The sequence below is a fragment of the Fringilla coelebs genome, assembly GCF_963513975.1.
Source record: "Fringilla coelebs genome assembly, chromosome: 2".
In the NCBI taxonomy this organism is placed as follows: domain Eukaryota; kingdom Metazoa; phylum Chordata; class Aves; order Passeriformes; family Fringillidae; genus Fringilla; species Fringilla coelebs.
In genome coordinates, this window is record NC_140029.1 from 74426626 (window position 1) to 74447377 (window position 20752).

General features: G+C 42.2%; 1 protein-coding gene across 2 annotated transcripts in view; it reads right to left on the reverse strand.

The window, feature by feature from the left end:
* Positions 1–12104: 12104 nt before the first annotated feature.
* Positions 12105–20752, reverse strand: part of DDX10 (DEAD-box helicase 10) — a 153587-nt gene continuing 144939 nt past the window's right edge. For both annotated transcript variants that reach the window (XM_084226145.1, XM_084226144.1), the window contains one exon: positions 12105–12896. In XM_084226145.1, the coding sequence (XP_084082271.1) occupies positions 12707–12896 (190 nt within the window). In that variant the 3' untranslated portion in view covers positions 12105–12706. The remainder of the gene's footprint in view (positions 12897–20752) is intronic.

The following is a 20752-nucleotide window of genomic DNA, read 5'->3' on the forward strand; positions in this document are numbered from 1 at the left end:
GGAAGAGCTTAGATTTTGTGATTCACTTGTACTTCTTTGTGGGACTTTAATAATTCCTTCTGCAGAGAGTTTCCAGACAAGGCTGCACATGGCACATGCACACACACGTGTCTGTGCTGGTTGGAGGGTGATTGACACTGAATAATTAAAGTGCTGCAACCTCTCTGCAGATCCCTCACTGGCTGATAGATAGACAGAGGTGTGTGTATGTGACAGGGCACAAAGGATTACACACATCTAGGGCTTCACTCTTCCTGGCCTCGGCTTCTTGGCAGTCTCCTCAAGTAGTCTATGTCTGTAGCCAAGTTTTAATCACTGTTAAATCGCACCATATGACTTGTGCTTTGGAGCACTTTGTCAACATCAAAAATAAATATTATTCCCCCAAGGAATCCAGCTGGCCTCTAATTAGCTTTCAGAATATATCAATTAAAGTATAATGTGCTGTCCAGTGATGAAAGCCTCTGTCTCACCAGCTTCTGGAAGATCAATACAACTGTATTATATGAAATATCCACCAATTTATTTTCATGGCAAATGAATCAATATGGCAATTTTAATGGGACCAGTCATCAAATAAATATTATCAGTCCTGAAGAAGTCCCAAAACCGAACAACATCACTTGTATACATTCAAGCAATATTTTTCTTTCTGGTACTTATTATTGAAGAAAAATCACACTTGTCTTAGCAGCAGCAAAAGCACTAATGTAGATAATCACTGTCCTGAGCTGCAATCTATGCAATAACATGGCAAAGCTGTCTATTTTTCTGAGAAACTCTCTTTCAGTGCTGCTTTGGTGCCAAAAAGATCTGTTTGCAATACCAAGGAAAAAAAGGAAAATGACAAAAGTTTGCATTTGCCCCACTTCCCTCCAGGAGTAACCATACTTCTGACAAGAGAGTGACTATTAAAGCTCACTTCTTTAGAATTCCACGTACTTCATGGCCATCAGAGCAGCATCTGAAACTCCTTGAAGCCAGGTTTGCAGCATTTGCACTTTGTTTTGAGGCTCACCTGGGTCTGTTGCAGATGTCTGTTCCTGTCAGAGCAGGCATGAGCTCAGCACAGAAGAGCCTTGATCTCAGAGTGACACTGTCCAGGATATGCAATTAGGGATCAGCCAAGAGGTAGTTGCTCCATAAAAATATCTCACAAAAATGTTTCTACCACTAAAGGAAAATCCTGGAAAAATCTCTCATCAGCCCCAAAAACAGATCACGAGTCAGCTCAGCTAAACTGAGTCAAAACACTGCAGCAGCAAGTTGGCTGTGTCAGGGCCTGTTATCACCTGCTATGAAGTACTTGTCAAACCAAAAGAAAAGCTGAGACAACAGCAGATTTCTCATTTTTCTGGTAAGAACACATTTGCATTACTGCTAGCAATGAAGGATCATTAGTGTGAAGTGTTTGGATACATGCTGAGAAACAGCAGCAAGTGCACAGGCAGGGCAGTAACATCACAGATCACAGGAATCAGAGGGCTTCAGAGTGTGCAAATCCCAGCACCCACTACAGGGCGTCCCCTTCCCCATCTCTCCTTGCTCCCTGGTCATCTGTTCTCCTGCCAATCTGTTTTGATTTCAGTCCCTTCATCTCCTGCATGGAAGGCTCCAGGTTTTTCCTGATGTTTCACATTAACATATTGAGCAGAAAAACCTATGCCTGGTCTAAACTGACACAGCTCCATTTGGGGTGATGATGGTAGACACCAGCTATAGTAGACACTTCTGGATGGAGAAGAAACAACACAGAAGTCTCCTGGCCCAGGCAAATGGGATTTATTCCTTCGTCAATCTTTTCAAATGCCCTTCTTTGCAACCTATTCCTCAGAGGTTGGAAATACACCTCTGGGGACATGGCCACCAGTGCCACCTGCCCTGCAACTTTCATCTAGGTGGAGAATGAGCCCAGAAACAGCCTGACTGGATTAATGTCTCCTGTTTGGCAGAGCCTCTCTTATGTTTAATATATAAAAATTAAGACCAGCAGCAGAATGGGGATTAGAATGGGTTTTTTCCCATCTGAGCTCAAGTTTTTCAAAGGCAAAATCAATCCCTTGTCTCATTCCAAGAGTTTCTGCATCCTTGTCTTGCCAGGCACCAGCTTCAATGATAAACCTGCTGCTTGCTCCAGGAAAGAAAGAGAAATTAACTTGTAGTGAGCTCAGGGTCTACGATCAACTCTAATGTAGACTGCTACTCCCTACTAGCTTCAAAGCAAGGTCCTGCTATGAATATTTTCAGACCATGAGCCAATCTGCTTCATAAACAAAGAAACTTTCTGTTTTCTCTCCTGAATATGAGGCACCTTTGAATAGCTTCTCATTTTTAACATTACAATGAGTTATAACCCCTTTGTGACTCCATGTAATTACTTTTGCACTTGAATTGCATATGTATCAAGTGTAAATTCCTGAAAGAGTAACAAATACAGAAACTGTTCTTAAACAAAATGTACAGGCAGGTAAATTTAACCAATTGACTTCACAGTTGCATTTCCAAGGTACAGTCAACGTGTGCCAGAAAACAGCCAAGTACTTTTTCTTCATTTAAAAACCATTTTTAAACCAAATTCAGAAAATTACTTTGACGGGTCACCAATAAGTGATGAGAAAGGAATCAATGGTGTTCCTAATGATTTACAGGTTATTTTGGTCACTGGCCATATATTGCTGAATTCTTGCAAGGCATTGAGAAACTTCAAAGGATTTCAGCACACAGCTTGACCTGAGCACTCACCTCCTAATTTGTTTTGCACAGCAAATGGTTTCCTTCCCAATAGCCTTCAAACAGCCTATCACAACCTGGCTGATGCTCAGATCAATATATTAAACTGAGAAGTGTTATTCAAGCAGAATTTGGTTTATAAAATAAAATTCTTGTAATGAAAGCTGAAATCCTGCTCCCTCCTCCATCTGAGCCTTCACACTATTGCTGATATAACTGTACCCCTGTCAAGAAATCAAAATCAGTTCCTCAAAGCTGCCCCTAGACAGCCTCACTGGCTGTTTTTTCACTAACATTTCACTAAAATGTTTTGGCTAAATATAGATCCTTGAAGGCAGCTCAAACCAGTAAGTGCTGCTCCTTGTGAGCACAGGTGACAGGTCACAAGCTGGGAGATCATTTCTATGGAGCTGGGGTCAAAAGTGAGGTCTTTTTTTCAGCAACATCAGCCCTGAGGCCACCTCTGCTCTTAACAAATCAGCAGGAATTTTATCACTGACCTTGAGGCACAGAAAGTACAGAGCATTTCAGAGGCACCCCAGTCCCTTTCAGATGCTCCAAGCTGTAGTTGAAGCACTATTTAAATACACAGAGGCTTCCTCCTTCATCCTGCAGGTTCAAACAAGGCTAGTAGGATGATGCCAGCATGTCTCCATGCATGATGTGCCCAAGAGGGAATTACCAGCAGACTCTCCCAAGGCAACAGTCCTGATGACTTCTTTTGGAAGAGAAGCCAGAGGCACCTGCAGGCTGTGCACCTAAAAGACCACAGCACAAAGACCCGTGTTCTCTTCCCAGCTCTGTCACCAGCTCAGCATTCACTTGGGGACAACAGCCCTGCCCATACCATCCTCAAAACCCTCAGGCAGAGACACAGAGTGCACCTTCCTCAGCAGCCACAGCTGAATACCAGATTGGTAAATAACAGCTGAAACACCCATTTTTAATTGAAATGATGTGGCAACTCAATTAAACACATTTCATAAAGTGAAAACTTTCTCTTCTTTCTCCAAGTGAGTGGCTGCTCATTTCCATTCTCTGTAATCTTTCTCACACTGTGCATAACATCAGCCTCTTAAGAATGCAGATCATTTTCTTGAGGCTTGTCCAGGAGTCTCAGCATCCATGTGGGGCACCACTTGTCCGAGAGCACATGTTGCACCAGGGATACACTGTGGAGTTGCAAAATAAAACCAGGATGTTCTCCTAACAGTTCTCACAGTGGACCAGAGATCACCCAAGGACAGTGGTCCTGCTGGAGCACTGTGTGTTAGGGAGCACATCTGCTCCTCTGCTCATTAGCTGCTGCTTCACTGAGACTTACACACTTTTCAGATGACAAATGACAGGCAAGAGTGAGAGCTGGCAGTGAAGAGGTGACACGTTTCTCACTTCAAGCACACATGAACCATGATGAGCCTGCAAAGTTTTATCTTGTTATAAATTGAACACAGAGATAACCAAAGCCACTCTCCACAGACAGCAAATTAACCCTTTGTAGATAGACCATGAGCAGCCTGGAGACTAATGCTGTCACTGAAGCATGCAAGGACTAAAGTGGGGGAGGATTTGCTTCTGGTGACAGGAGAATTCACACCCTAACCTGGGAGGCAGCAGCCCCACATTCCAGAAAAGGTCATCCTTGCACAGGCACACATGCACAGGAGCACTGCAGAGGTTTGCAGCATCAGCCTCTGCCCTGCACAGCTCCAGTCATCCAGTCATCAGAGGGACCCCTCAGCCTGGCTTGGATGGTTGCACTAGGATGGGGACACAGCACTTCCTCAGGGAACAAATCCACACAGCTGAGAGGAGCCAGGGCAGTGGCAAACATGCTGGGGAGGGTGGACAGGCAGCCACCAGCCCCTCACTAGGGAGGACCATAGGCAATTTTGTGGGCTGTCACTGAGCAGATATTTCCTGTCAAAGGTGCAGTAATGCTCAATAACACATACAAGATTAGAAAATGGGGAGATAGGGGGCTGAGAAGAGGGGAGGAGGTATTTTAGAAGACTTAACATAGGGGATCAAACACTGAGCTTTGCATTTCCCTAATAAAACACTCAGCATGTGATTTGGTGGTGCTGCTTGTTCCAGCAGAATCTGTGCCTGCTGCAGCCACATACATTAGCTGAACACAGAATGAATGCTAACATCTCTGCAGAGCTAAATAGACAAGCTCATATTTTCACTTAGTGGAGAAAAACTGCCCCTCTTAATGCTTTATGACTTGAGTGACAGAAAGGAAATTTCAGTGTCTGTGCAGGCAGACAGGAATAGATGGGGAAAATAATGAATATTTACAATACAGAGGAGAGTATTTAGGCAAGATATTGAATATTATCCAACAGAAATGTGAGTGGAATTGTTGTTAAATGTATAAAATCTTACATTACCACAGAGGGAGTTGTATTTTGAAAATTCAAAATAATTCTGAATAGCTAATTCACTGAAAGAGCTTTTGCAAATGGCATAGCTGGCCAATCACACTCATCAAAAAAACCAGAGAGGATTTGATTGAATTTTGGAAAAGACTAAGTGACTGTATTGGCACTGTTGACCATGGCAGCCCTGTGGGATAATTGCACAGCCTGTCCCCATGGTTGCACCCACAGCTACAGCCACCCCAGAGCAGGCAATCCCTGACAGCCAGGAGAGGAATGTCCCCATGGCCAAACCTAATCAAGCCATCTCTTAGGGCCCAGTCAGGTTTCTGCAGGTAGGAGACAGAGGCTGCCTCCCACCCAACATCTCCCTGCTTCCAGCTTCCCTCTCCTTGGTCTTTGCTTACTCTTTGTCCCCCCAAGGGTTCTCCCAGCGCTTGAGAATTTCCTCTGCTGTTTGTGTGCAGACCCCACACTGCTGCCAACACCACTGGTAGGAGCTTGGGCATCTTCCTGGTGCCATCCCTTAGCAGAGCAGTGCTGCTGCCAAGGTCCCACCACAGTGGGATTGTGGAGCTGCTCAGGCTCGGGCACAGTGGGTTGGCAGCAGGCTGAAGGTGGCCAAGATCTGCACTCCTTTGCTTCCACATCAAACAGAGATGTGGAAACTACAACCTCAGATGCTTGGCAGGAAAAAAAAGAGAGCTGAATGCAGAATTTCACCCTCCCCTGATTCTATTTAGCAAGTTTATGGAGGAGAGCTGTTCTTTTAGCCAAGGGAATTCTGCATCACTAACAGATTGGCATTGTTTATGCTGAAATTGGGTGCTGAAGAAGCAAATCAGTTTGCAAAAAAATGTATCAGCATCTACAAGAAACAACAGAGAGTAAATGGGCTTAATTAGTCATTAGACAAGGAACTGGATTAGCGTGTTCTTACATATATTTAATACAAGCTCTTAATCCTACCCAGTGCACTTATTCTTTATGCTAGATAACTCATCTTTATAAAGATGACTCTTTGAACAGCTGCGTGGGTCAAGGACCATCTCTCCCAGCAGCCAGAGCCACTGAGCAGATGCTGGACAGGAGCTTAGCCTGAGGGAAGGCAGCAGTGCCCGGCACTCTCCCCTGCACACCAAGCTTCCTCTGCACACTGGTCCTTTGCAATCCACTTCACTGCCTCTCTGCTAGGCATTGCAACAGGAAAACAAATTATAGAGTTTTTTAAAAAAAGCTGTCAGTGAGAGGCTTGGAAAAAGGGCTCCTGGGCCAGCCCCTGACAGCTGACATCTTCATGTCACCTCATCACTGCCTTACACTGCAGCATACAGGTTTGCCAAGGGACATCAGCCAGAGCACTGTGCTTCTGCCTGGGACTGCTTCTCCCCTGTGACAGGCGAGGAAAGGTTTTGGCAAGAGAATGCCAAAGCCAAGCTTGGTAGCTCCCCACAATGTTCTTTTGAACATTATTTCCCTGATGGAGGATGGGGAGATTTACAAAGAAAAAGCCCAAAAATAGCCAGACAAAGAGAAGTATCATTCTTTATCTCTCGGAGGACAAGAAGGGCTCATGGGCACTGCCCTGTGCATTCCAGACAGCGTTAGAGTGAAACAGGATGACTGCTGCTCACTGTAACCTCACTGCTAATTCAGTGACTCTCAACCATGTCCCAGGTCTGCACCAACCAACCATCCCCACAGATCAGGACTACCGAGGACAAGCTTAGCAGCATCCATGCAGAAATTGCGCCATTTACCATGACCTGGGATTTGAGAGCAGGACATCTGGCTTCCCTTTGGGAACAGGGTCCATCTGCAAGCTGACCTGCCATCATCTGAGTGCGTGATATTGAGTGGGGTGACACCAAATCATTTACTTAATGCCAAGCATTTCTCTGCTTTCTCTGCACACACTAATGAGCATTCCAGTCAAAGAGATCACGTTGGGTTTGCACGGACACTCTGGGTGTTTCGTTAAAGAGAAAAACCCTAAATTTTTGGGGAACGGGTGCAAGATAACACTCACAAGGGGAATCACATCTCCCAACTGGATGATTATTTGCTTTGTGGCAACAAGTGTCTCCATTGCAAGGGTCCTTGTGGCAGCCTCTTCCCATCCATGAGGAGCTTTTATTGGCAAGCAGAGCACCAGTCTGAAGCACACTGGCACGTTTCTGAGTGCAACTGAGAGCGTACTGGAGTAGACTCCCCTCACTGCTAGGGAAAGGATTCACATTAGTATCTACTTTAAGAAGAGGAAAAAGTCCTCTCAAAACCAAATTCCACAAAGGACTGGTAGCCTCTTCCAATAGATAAGAACTGTACTCAGGGAAATGTCATAAAAAGCCTGTAACCTGCTGAAGCGTGATTTGTTGAGATATTTGTGATGACTAGCAAGCTTAAATTAGTTCCTAAGCCATACTCATTAGCTTTCACTGAGCTCATGGGACAAAAACAAGTTGTATTTCAGCACAATCAAATGCATTTGGTGGGAGGGATCACATGAGTATGGCCATTAACCATCCAGACCAGAGGAACTGTTTCACTTCCTTAGGAAGGGCAGCACAATGTATGTATTATGGACTTTCAAAAAAGTGAGCTATATTCAACTTCACCTTAAGTGTGATAAGCTCAAGCACATCAACATGCTTAACAGCAAGTTCAATTTATAGCAAGTTCAATTTACAGCCTGTACTTACACATTGCTTTTTTTCTTGTAGAAGCTTAGGTTTAGCATCAGAGGGACAAGCTGTGCATGACAGAGAGGACTCCTCTAGTCCCAGAGAGGCCATAGCCAGGAATATTATCTTCCTCCAGGACCCCATACGTGATTAGGAGAACAATGCTCATTAGTTTCTTCTTAACAGTTCTCTGTTTTTCTGAAATCTCAGCACGGCTACATCTCAGCACAAAAGGATTTCAAAAACTGCTCGACAAAACTAATTTAGTTTAATTAAACTTATCTACATTTTATAGACAAAGCACATCTCAGACAATGTGCAAAACTTACAGATAGCATTGACCCAAGAGATTCCACTCCTGGGTAAAGCTGCTAGCTGATAGCCCAGTGTAATTTAAGCAATCATTTTTACATGACTGAATCTGATGAATAGTTTTCTTTGTGAAAAATGGCTTCTGGCCAGACATGGACAAAAATAGACAATGAACAAGGCATTCTTGGAACAGATCAACTTCTCTCTACTAATTTAATCATAGCAATACCTTCTAACAGACCTGAAAAGAATGTTCTCCTGCATTAGGCTTTCTAATTCCTTGATGGTTTTGACTGACTGATTTACCTTTGAAGGTGGGGGAGCATTTCATTATAAAAGCGTGTGCTACTTTATTATAAAATGTCCACACTGTATAAACTAATGCCTTGATAGCAATTTTTATGACTGACAAAGATGATGACAATGCATTTTTCTGGCATCTACTTCCACCCTAAAAGATAACATTTGCAGATCCTTCTGAGAATAAACCATCAATTTGGAAGGGTGAGACTAAATTCAGAGGAGCTACAAACACCAGAGAAGAGAGCAGTATAACAAACAAATCTAATGAAATGTGGTCCAAAAGTGAAGGCAATAGTCTTTTCTCACTAGAACTGTTAATGGCAAATTGCATGTCTCTTGGAATTCCCTTAACTGTGTTCTGGATCTTGTAGCTTGAAGCACACTGGGTGCAAGGTTTGGCTCCACTCTGCACAGGGTCCCTATCAAATTAGCAGCAGAAGTGGCTGCTGCACAAGTGTTACTGTCCTTTAGCTGTCTGTCACAAGCCTTCTGTCCAATTCCCAAAATGGGCAGTGTAAGGAAGGAGTCATCTCTTCCAAGACAGAACAAACCAGTTTATTTTAAACCTCAGGTTATTTGCCACAGGAAGGTTACAGCTGGGGCAGTGACCTGGAGCATAACAGCAGTAGCACCCTGAGCCACAGTGGCCATTTCTGCAGCAGCTGCAGCCTACCCCAGCTCAGCATCCCTGCTCCAAGGCATACTCCATCTCTCACAGGATATAAGCATCAATCAGGTCAAACTAGAGAGCAGCACGATAAAGAAAAATACCCATTAGCAGCCTTTACTAAGAGACATTTTCTTCTTGTATTTAGTAGTAGTTTAGTCATATATATCCAGGATTACAGGAACCCACAGGGTCACTTCAGTATCTTCAGATCTTGTACTATGTTTTATAGCCTGAAATGAATGTTCTCTACCACAGCTCTCTGGTTTTTAATGTGTTGCTTCAGGCATTTCTCTCTCTTTATGAGTATGGCCAGACGGCAGGACACACCAATCAATGCTCCAGCTGAATTCAGTCAGTAGCAGGAGGAATTTTTTATTTCTATTCATATAATATTTAAGGAAAAATACCCATGTAAAATGTTTAATATTAATTTGCAATCCCTTATGTTAGTGCCTAAATTTCTTATACTCTTCACACGATTGAATGTGCAGCATTAATAAGGTTAAGGTCTTCACAAAGTGAACACTGAACAGAAACTTCTGTGATGCTGAGGTTAACACTGCCTCTGCTATGACACACTTTATGTGCCTCATGAAAATACTGCAAGCTGGGGGTCTTCAGTATCTAGCACATCTAGTGTCAGTCTATTTAACCCATCTAAAAACCCCAAACTCTTCAATGCTCTCCTGACTTTTACAGTTTTCATCCAGAGAGGCTTCAAACAAATTGCAATAAATTATCTGGCAAACAAAAGTCTTCCTTATTTTGTACACAACAAAGAGAAAAATTGATTCTGAATAAAAGCTGACCAAACTATGCCATTACATAAATGCCTAATGTGTATCTTGAGAATTAGCTACATGTAATAGATCTTAATACTATACCCAGCTATAAATCAACAAACTAGAACCATTCTAGCAGCAGAAGGAAATCAACCCCTATTCATTTAATATAAAAATGCAAACTGATCTGAAAATGCATCAATTAAAACAAGACTTCCTGCTTGGCAGTTTAAGAATGTCTCCTGGCCATTGGCCTTGGAAAATAATCAGCACCTTACTCAGACTCTCCCACCCCTCTTAAAGGAGTGTTCAAAGGGGATTTTCCATAGGCTGCAACTTACAGGGGTGAAGAAGCCTGAAACCCATCCCAGCAGACAGTTCAACACCTGAAGGTTACAATTCTGCACAGAAGGCAGTTCAGATGCCAAGTGGGAGGCTGCTCTTGGTAAACCACAAGTGACTGGGGAGCTGTAGATCACCTACATAAAGTTATCAAGGAAGCCTTTAGCTACGATTTCCCCGCTTCCACTTCTCTTGTGTAAGGCTGGGACTATAATGCTCATGAAGTACAACCTTGCAAAAGCCTGGGATTTATTCTGATGCTACAGTGTAATGCCTGGGACCAGGAGAAAAGAAGATAGATGATGGGTGGCATGCCCAGCCAGGCCTGCTCCACCTGCCCATTAGCCCAGGAGACACATGCCAGGTTTTTTGGCATCAGATTGAGAGGTCCCCAGGTGTAAATGGAAACAAGCTCCCTGGAGTCAAGTCAGTCCTGAGACTGCTATTTGTTTTGTCTATTTGTGCTTCTTCTCTTAGATCAGAAAAACTATGCTAAAAGCAGGGCTGGTGAGGAGCCCCCTTAAAGCAGACCTATAGCTGAGAGGAATGATAGCCCAGAACCACAGCTGCTTCCCAAAAATGCTGAATGCTGGATTTTTTGTCTTACCATTTCTAGCATACGCAGCAGTTACCTGTTCTTACATGCACTTGCAGCATGGAGCATCTGCCTTACGCCCCTTCCCTCTTCTTTTTCACATGGCTTCATCCTCTGTATAGACACCATGGACACATTTGAAGTAGATGGGCAAATTCATAAGGATTCAAGAAACACTGGCTCTATATCAAACAACACAAATACATTAGAAATTTCATTATACAGAAATACAAAAGTAAAAGCACTTGAAAAATTATTTTTATGCAGACAATTAAAAAATAATCACAAGAAGTGCACCACAATACTATCCAACATGTATAATTTAAATTTTAGTCTTACTGCTTAGTAGATAAGAACATCTCTCTCCCACTTCAGCATACAAATAAGAATATTCTAGTCAGAAACAGTAAGTCTTTTGGAGTCTTACTTGCTTGCCTCAACAACAACTGTTCATGCTTCTTAGAGCACAACTTTGATTTGAGAGATACCAGGTGATGTACAAGACAACTGACCACCACCAAGCACACTACGGATCTCTGAATATCTCCATGTATTGTCGTCCATGCCCAAGCCATCTTTGAGCAGCTTTCTGCTGGTGGAGCTCTCTGCACTCCAGTTTTCTGTCTTCCTCCACAGCTACAGGAGCAGGAGCTCTGCTATCCCAGCACAGACAGATATTTTGCTGAGGCTGCTCATTAGACTCACTGCAGCCATTCACAGGATGGCACATGGGACACATGCACCACTCACAGCAGCACCACAGTAGATCCTTCTTCATTAACAGATTCATCAATGATGCTGGTCCCAGATAACAACATTTTCCAGGCCCGCTGTGGCACTGTAGACTAAGTAAACACTGTGCATCAGCTGCCAAGCAGGTCCCATCTTTCATGTTTAGCTGTTTGTGAAACTCAGTCATTTCTTCTCATTCCACATTGTCAGGAAGGAGCAGATGGCAGATGTGCTCTGCCTATAATATTGTTTTTATGATACCCTGCCTGCTGGCAGAAAAGTGGAAGAAACATTTGGAGGCAAGAATTTGCAGTATATTTTCAGTTTTGGGTAACTGAGCTAAAAGATAGCATAGAGTATAGGGAGAGGAGGAAAGGGTTGTACTGAATAGGTGATGATAGATTCCTATGACAAAAAAAGAGTGATATTGACATAAAAGGAGTATTTTATATGTTCATATGGACATATGGAAAGACGAAACAGATACAACAACTATGAGACAATGTGTTCTCACTCATATTGGATTCAAAGACAAGACTCAGTTTTAGCTTCTAAATGCCATTTTCTGAATTGCCTAACACCAGTGACAGAATCATAACAGAAGCCATACCTGAAGGATAAATATAAGCTTTCATAACAAAGCTGAAAGAGACACAGTTAAGTTTACATCAAGGCTCTAGAAATTTTTATTAAAATATTTTCAAAATATGTGTCCTATACACAGAAGAAAGTACATACTTTATTTTTAAGTAATATGATCTGAGCTGCCAACAGTATTTCTTCCCTAAAAATTCTAGTACACATATATCTTCTAAAATAACAAACCTGGCATGGTCAAGAAAGGAACATCCTGCTTTCATTTAAAGCAAGATGAAAATAAAATAAGGAAATTGTTTCAAAACTTGGAGATTTAAAATTATGAGCATGCTACTGCAAAATGACACCTGGAGATTCAGGTTGAAAAGTTCATTTAGAAAGCTTTACAAATCAAACTAAATGTTGTCCATAACCTATGAGGCAATCTAAGGCAATCTAAGGCAATCCCATTGCACGTGGAGCTCATTTATCAACATTCACGGGGATCCAGCTGCCCAGATGCCAAATTCATTTTGTGTAAACTACTGACAAAATTGTGGAAATGTCCCAGAGAAGAAAACCTGCAGAAAAAATAATTAGTTGTGACTGTTGAGCAGATGCAGTACAAGCTCTTCATCCTCTGCCAGAGAAAGCCCAGTGTCTAATGGCAAACAGGGATCCTCCTCTTGGCTGAAATGCATCTTTTTTCTTTTCAGGGGCATTTCTTCTGCTGTGGCACTGTTGCTATAGCTTCTCTTCTTTCTTCCAGTCTTCTCCTCAAGTTCACTGCAGAAAAAAATCAATTAGTCTTTTTAACAACTGTGGTAATCAATATCATCATGTAATCTAACAATTCCTTTTAAACAAGGCAAATTTGTGTCAAGATAAGAGCAAACAAAATTACAATTCAAAAGGGTGAAGCAATGGAAGCTGATGAACTCTGAATGTCTAAATTAGAGCTGCTCTCAGACCGAGGTGGTGGTGGATGTTCTGCTGTCTTAATTGATTACAGTGTATCAGGATATTGCTTTAAGTCTTATCTAATATTTGCTGCCTAATACAGCAATAGACAACTTGACAAAACTGATTTTGTGATGTGTCAGTGGACCTTGACATGCATTCAAGATATTGCCTACAATAAATATGCACCAAAAAAAAAAATATAAAAACTGTCCTTTCATTGGCAAATCCTACACTTAATACAGTTTTGATCTGGGACTATGTCATTCAATCACTCCTTCCCCTTCTTTCAGACATTTCCCTCGGAAGCTACTAAACACCTCTTTGCCATGAGAGGAAGAGGAAAACCCAGTAATTTTCCCAGGTGAATTCCTATTTCTTCTGCTGTTTTTTAAAGACTTGAATGAACTGCCTTTTGCAGCCTTCAATCTGGATGAAACAGCTGCCAATCTGTTTTATCACCCTGGTTTCTACCACATGCCATGTGACAACAATGGGAGGAAAGACAGAGCTTTCATGTATCTTCATGTGATTTTTGTCCAAAACATAGAAAAAATGCTACAAATCTTCTTCTCTAAGTTTAAAACAATAACTATTATAAGATATATCTGTGAACCAGATTATGGAGAGCTGGTTATTGTATGCTGTAGGGTAAAATTCATACCCCAAAACTAGTAAAATGCAAACCTCCACACCCCAAATTGTTCCATCCAAACAAACTAACTGGAACAAAACAGTATTCTCAGCTTTTTGTGTTTGTATTTAAAAATTTAAATGGACCTTCAGAAATGGGAGTTAAGGCTTCTCTAAAAAAGTTGGTAAATTCAGATTTTCAATTAAAATTTGTCAAATTTCTACTCAGAAAATAAATTTTACTTAATAAAATGTTTCAACAAGAATTTTTTCATGTCCATTGTTTTTACAATGGCTTAAGTATAAATGTAACGCTTGTGAACGGTTCCATTCGGAAATGCTGTTTAGACATTTAACAATCAGAAACAGCAGTTACAATAAATAACTATAATTGCAGAATACTGTCCTTAGAATCAAGACAGCAAAGGAACCCAATGCCCAATTCAACCCACCTTCAGCTGTTCACCTTATTTTTTCCCATTAATAGGGCTAGTTAACACAGTCTGTGAAATGCTGGTTTCACCACTCACTAGAAACCAGCCTAACCCAAACATTAACCCAAACACAGCAGTTTTCAGCAAGTTCCCAAATGCTCTCTGAGAGGGATCAGCAGCACAATGCAGCTTGTACACTCTGCTTTCTGGCTGCCCCTGCACAGTGATGAAGGAATTGTTACAGGAGAACTGATGGCCTTGTGCTGGTGGGCTGCACAAGTATGACCTGCTTCCCTCTCTCATTCACCCCACCTTTCACAGAAGAACTGTGCCACCTCCTGCCTACTCAGAGCCCATAGGAAGGAGGGAAATCCTATAAGAAACACCCTACACTTCCACAATTAAGGCAAATGAAATACTCTACCTTTATATTGTTCTTCCCTGCCTACCAAGAGAAAAGAAGAGTGTAAAGAAACGTGGTCTAGTGAAAGTCATCCTTGTCCACGGCAGGGACTGCTGGACCTGGATGATCCAGAAGATCCCTTCCAACCGAAAACATTCAGTGATTCCATGAATAGATGATGACTGCTCCAAATACTCACTCTTCCTGTAATTCACAGGATATAACAACTTTACTGGCTTTGATCTGTCATTTGCATGGGGGTGGATTTTCAGGGCTTGCTACCAACATTTTATTCCTTTTCTGGGGAAAGGAATATTTCTCTCATATTTCTCTCTGTAGTGCATAAGATATTCCATAAATGCTGAAGCTGTACTGACAGGATATGAAAATATACTGAAGCAGAAAGAATTCTCACTTTTCCAAGTGGACAGCGTGGGTCTGGGCTGGAGTTTCATGGTATTCACTTTGATCCGGACAGACTGTAGGGGTTCACTTTAAAAGCTCAAGAAAGGCCTCATTAAGTAAAAGCATTTTAGCCTGTTTGCAAAAGAGCCAATTATTTCCAGTCTTTGAACAGACTCTGAAGCCCAGTTTGCATTCATAATTGACTAATGCTTCATCTAGGACATTAGTTAAAAACATCTTAGCAATTAAAACACTGCAGAAACCTCACAAGATATGCATTTGTACCTACAAGCTATGAAACAGCGGACTTTAAACACCAAAAATTATAATCACTTCTGGAGTTTCAGAGACCTTAGGCATAGATATCTATAAGGTAAAACACTTAAATATAAAACACATTCAGAAGGAACTGAACTGTGAGATTCCTCAGCGTTTTCCACAAACAAAAGCACATCAAAACAATTATGAATAATTTTCATCATAAGTTTTGTGGGATGATTCTGCTGAGTCAAGCTGCTCCTTACTGTTACTGAGGGATTGTGCAGCTTGATTAGCAGTGTAAGCAGAAGATGCATCTACACACAGGCAAGTGTATTTTCACACTAATTTGACCCCAGCTGGGCTGTGAACTGGAGAGCTGAATAAAGAGGAATGTATAACACAGGAAGCAGCAAAAGCAACAAGCAATGAAGAGAACAAAATAGTTGTGTTTTCATGATGCACAAAAAGTAGATGCAAAAGAGTATTTGTTAACAACACCTTTGGCTGGTAAACAGAGAATCATGTGAAATGTGTGAATAAGATCTTCCTAATTCTGAGATGCAGAAGAAAGACAGACTGACTGTCCACAGAATGATTTGGGTTGAAAGGGACCTTTGAAGAACAGCAAGTCCAACCCCCATCCTGTTCCTCCAGGATGGATTTTTACCAGCACTGGTTTGGGTGGTGTGGAAAGGGGCTCTGAAGGACCAGTCAGAGTTGTCGCTTTTACAAAAGGTGATAATGGCAATTTCAAAAGGGAGATGAAAAATGTGTGGCATCCTAATCCTCAGAGATACCTGTGCTCATTCAGGGTGCTTTTCCTTAGCTGTATGGACAGAAAGCTCTTTGCAGGAGTTGTAACAGGCATAACTCTCAGTTCCACATGTGAAAGGACTCAGTGTGCCAAAGCAGCTATAAGGGAATAACTTCTGCACTTACTGTCAAATGAATTCCTCCTCAGTCTCCATTAACTGAAGTCCTGTCACCCTGTAGAGCCAGTCCTTTTATCGTTTCCCTGGACATAAATGGCTCCTCATTCCTCACAAACACACAAACTGATGTACTACCAGCTAGTGTTCACAAACAGCCAACACAAAGTTATGCTAAGGTAAATTATTTTCTAGCAGAACAACTCAGTTAGAAAGCAACCCCCAACTCAGATCCAAACCAAGGCCAGTGCATCCTTTTGTCTTCTACTAATAACATTTCAAAAGTGGCATGTGCATCTGGCTTACAATTCCTTCCTTTCACCATCTGGTGAAATTAAGCTTTTCAGCTGCCTGAACAATCCATGCAGTTTGAGGCTGCCTGATGAAAGGATTTACTTTGTGTTTACACAGGTGAGGAGCTATCAATAGCCAACTTATCAACAGGCACAGTAATTTCTGTGGTCACCATTTGCTCTGTAACCTAAGTAAGATGCTATCATTTGGTAGAAAATATTTATTACTCAAACATTAAAGTACAGTTTATGAATCCTGAAACAAACACCAGTGTGTCTGAATGGCATCTGGGAGACGGGATCTAACGATGACCCTGACAGCTGTACGCCAAGAAATTCTAATTTTAAACTACCACAAAATAAACTCATAAATATGTTTCCAGGTAATACCAGGGAAAAACAGAAAGCTTTAATTGTTGATATTTAACTTGCTTCTGGGCTTTAAGCAATGTCTTAACAAGCTGTAACATTTTAAATGCTTGAGAATCAGCCATTTGAAATGTGCAGTCACACAGCCAAGTAGCTGTTGTTTAAACAACGTGATCCTGGCAAGATCTCTAGACAGGCTCTGCTTCACTTAACATTTATCAGAGGATGCTTTGGAGCATAGGTTTACCAGCATTCCTCTGGAAACAAACCACCCTCGCCACTGAACTACAGGCCATGAGTCAAGTTTCCAGGCTGCAATAAAGCACACAAGCTCTTTCCCAAAGAAATGTACGGGAATAATGAATGAATCTGCTAGTAAAATACAGATCAGAAAAGTTAGGAATAATTTATCCCATAAATATTGGCATTTTGCTAATCAAACATGCTGTGCCCAAAACTTTTTCCATGTAATAAATTTTAATTCACAAGGCCATGGCAGCAATCCTAATGAAGATTAATTACTGCAGTCCCTTCCATAAAGCCCAGTGCAGCTTCTTCCTTACTTGCTGTCAGAATGCTACAGCACATAAAAATGGTAATTAAAATATATTGTGCTGTGTTATTTTCTAGATCTGGACAGGCTGGATGAATGGGCCGAGGCCACCTCTAGGAGGTTCAGCAAGGCCAAGGTCGGGTCCTGCGTGAAGTCACAACAGCCCCGGGCAGTGCTGCAGGCTGGGGGCAGTGGCTGGAAGCTGCCTGGTGGAAAAGGACCTGGGGGTGCTGGCAAACAGCAGCTGAACATGATCCAGAGTGTGCCAGGTGTCCCAGAAGGGCAGTGGCATCCTGGCCTGGATCAGGCAGGGTGTGGCCAGCAGGAGCAGGGCAGTGACCGTCCCCCTGTGCCCAGCACTGCTGAGGCCACAGCTCCAATGCTGTGCTCAGCTCTGGGCCCCTCACTGCAAGAGAGACATTGAGGGGCTGGAGCGTGTCCAGGGAAGGGCAACGGAGCTGGGCAAGGGGCTGGAGCACAAGGGCTGGGAGGGGCAGCTGAGGGAGCTGGGGGTGTTCAGCCTGGAGAGAAGGAGCCTCAGGGGGACCTCATCACTCCCTGAAACTGCCTGAGAGGAGGGTGCAGCCAAGTGGGGGTCAACCACTTGTCCCAGGTGACAAGTGACAGGGACAAGATGCAACAGCCTCAAGTTGCACAGTAGAGGTTTAGATAGGATAAGAGGAAATATTTCTTCACCAAAAGGCTTACTGTAAGTCCTGGAACAGGTTGCTCAGGGAGGTGATGAAGTCACCATTCCTGAAGGTATTTAAAAGACTCGTACTTGTGGCACTGAGGGACATGGTTTAGTGGGACTTGGCAGTGCTGGGTTAACAGTTTGATCTTAAAGGTCTTTTTCACCCTAAATGATTCCATGATTCCTTTACTGACCATTCCACTGATATAAATCAAAACACCTCTAAAATTGAATATATAAACCTCTATCAAGAGCAATTCAATATCTCAGTGTCCAATTTTGCAGCTAATCAGAATGACCAAGGCTTTTAAACTGAGACCCTTTATAATGTCACTCCTACGGTGCCTTTCTGGCCATCACAAGATTAAGTTCTGGCCTTCACAAAGTCACAGATATGACCTGAATAATCCATTTTAGAAGGAGCACCATGATTTGCTGATAAATCATCTCAAAAGACAATGTAATGTCAACCTCATCAAGAATGACCTAAAACTTAGCAGGTCATCATCAGCATCCTGCTGTAAGAAACAGCAATTTGCCCATAATTTTCAAAAATAAAGGCAGGCACACAACAAAGTAGCACTGACTACTAACTTGCACACTTGTCACCTGGTGACTGTTCATAAAGTCACAAACAAAACAGTACCAGAACTAAGATGTTTCCCCTCATGTCCAAGACCTTCTCCACGATGATCTAGGGGTTAATGTGATCAGTCACAACCACCAAAGATTTAAAGAAGATAATGATGAGGTCAGTCAGAACTTTGCTCTTCCTCAACACTTTTATTTAAAGAGGTTGAAGAATTAGAAATACCAAAACCTCAAGCTGACTGAAAAATGAATATTTAAGAAATCCAGCTGCTTTTCTTTCACCCTGTTCTATATTCTTAGATTTTTCACCTCATTAACAATTTACATTTGATAGCCTTAAACCAAATATGATGAATGTTGCTAGATATACAAAAATTAATCTCATATTACATGCTTGAAGTCATTAATTACTCTGCTTATAGAGGTATGGCTGGAAGGGAATTTTTATGCAAAGGCAAATTTAATTCATGATTTGTACAGCTCCCCCAGTTCAAAAAAATTCTGTGGGAGGACAGAGAGAAGATTAACAATGGTTTTGACTTCTGAAACCATGGACAGATAGTCTCTTTTTAAAGACTCTTGAAGGAAGACACCCTAAGTCTCATACTTACTATGAATTATCCCTTCTAGAAGCTTTTTTCCCCCCTTAAAGCAAGGAGCAGATAGTGTAGCCCAACATATTTCTATTTTAATCCAACTCTTTGAGCAAAATCTCTGGATTTTGGAAATATAAAACAGAATAGAGTTGTGTTTTCTAATCTCAAAGCCCAGTTTGACAGTCTGCTACTCTCAGCTGATTTGTTTTTGTTAAAATTGTTAGGTCAGTATTACCCAGCCCAAAAGCAACTCATCATACAATTCAATAGCAATTCAAAGAGAGCTGCATGACACATGACTGTTGATTTAACATCCTCAAATTAATTTCCTTCACTGTATCTTGCTCTTTCTCAAAAGTCTTCTACAGGGTGCTCAGAGCACCTCACCATGTGGATATGTCTATCCACACTGCGCATGAAAGCTGACTTTGGAGCAGCTCTCAAACAACCTTTCTATTTCTATGGGTGCCTCGGTGGGGTGTGTTGGAAGGCAGCGCCATTGATGACTCTGGGGACAGTGCAGCACATGAAGGATAATCCTGTGCTGGCCATGGCCTGCCCAGGGAGCATCAGTCATGTTGTAACAGGCTAAATGGATTTGGGCACGGTGCAGGCACAAGTATTGGTGTGAGATTGTCCACAACTGCTGCAACTTCACATGGTGCCAACTAAAGCTCTTCTGGGCAATGGCTCAGTATTTTGGGGCAGTAAGACAGGCCAAGGACTGTTTCCAGTAAGCAGTGTTGATGAAACCACATTTCTTCAATGTGTGTAGTGGTCTGTTCTCCAGCTCCAAAGGCAGCTTTGATGCTCAGTGTAGGTATGTCTAGAGATACGCTAAAGGAAACGTCCCTGGTTTCCTCCGGTGCATGTTCTTTCTTTCCTAATCTACTCCACAGGAAGGGAAGATTATCAAGGACCTTGACCTTCTTTGAGTCCTTGTTCTCCTTAAGAGCACATGACCTGACTCTAGGGGGTCCAGATCAGCCACTGATCCAACAAAAGTCTGCACTTACTACCACTGCCAAAAATCTGTCCATCTCTGTCAACTTTTATTCTTAAAGTGCAGCTAATCTTGAGTCTAGCTGACATTCTGAGGAAAGGATCAATACAAAATGTGATGTATGAATACATACTCCCCCTCACACAAAGAAGGAGCGATTTACTGCTGCTCAGAAAAAGCAATACTATTCCCCATCCTTGTCAGTTCTATTGGCATTCACTGGTGAACAGGCTCCAAGAGACCACCAGCTGTTAACTTAGGGCTATCTAGTCCTTAAATCCATGTCCCACACCCAGTCCTGCATACTGACTCCACAACACGCAGTGACACATGGGTAAGGACAATCTAGCCCCTACGATTCACCCAATTCAGATGTGAAAAGCAAGAGCTTTATGAAGTTAGACATCTATGCTCCCATTTAGGTGTCAATATCATCCTTCTCAATCTGTTACATGATACATTGTTTGTCAGAAACACACAAGTGGCCTTCTTGTTGCAGGGAACCACACAGGACATCA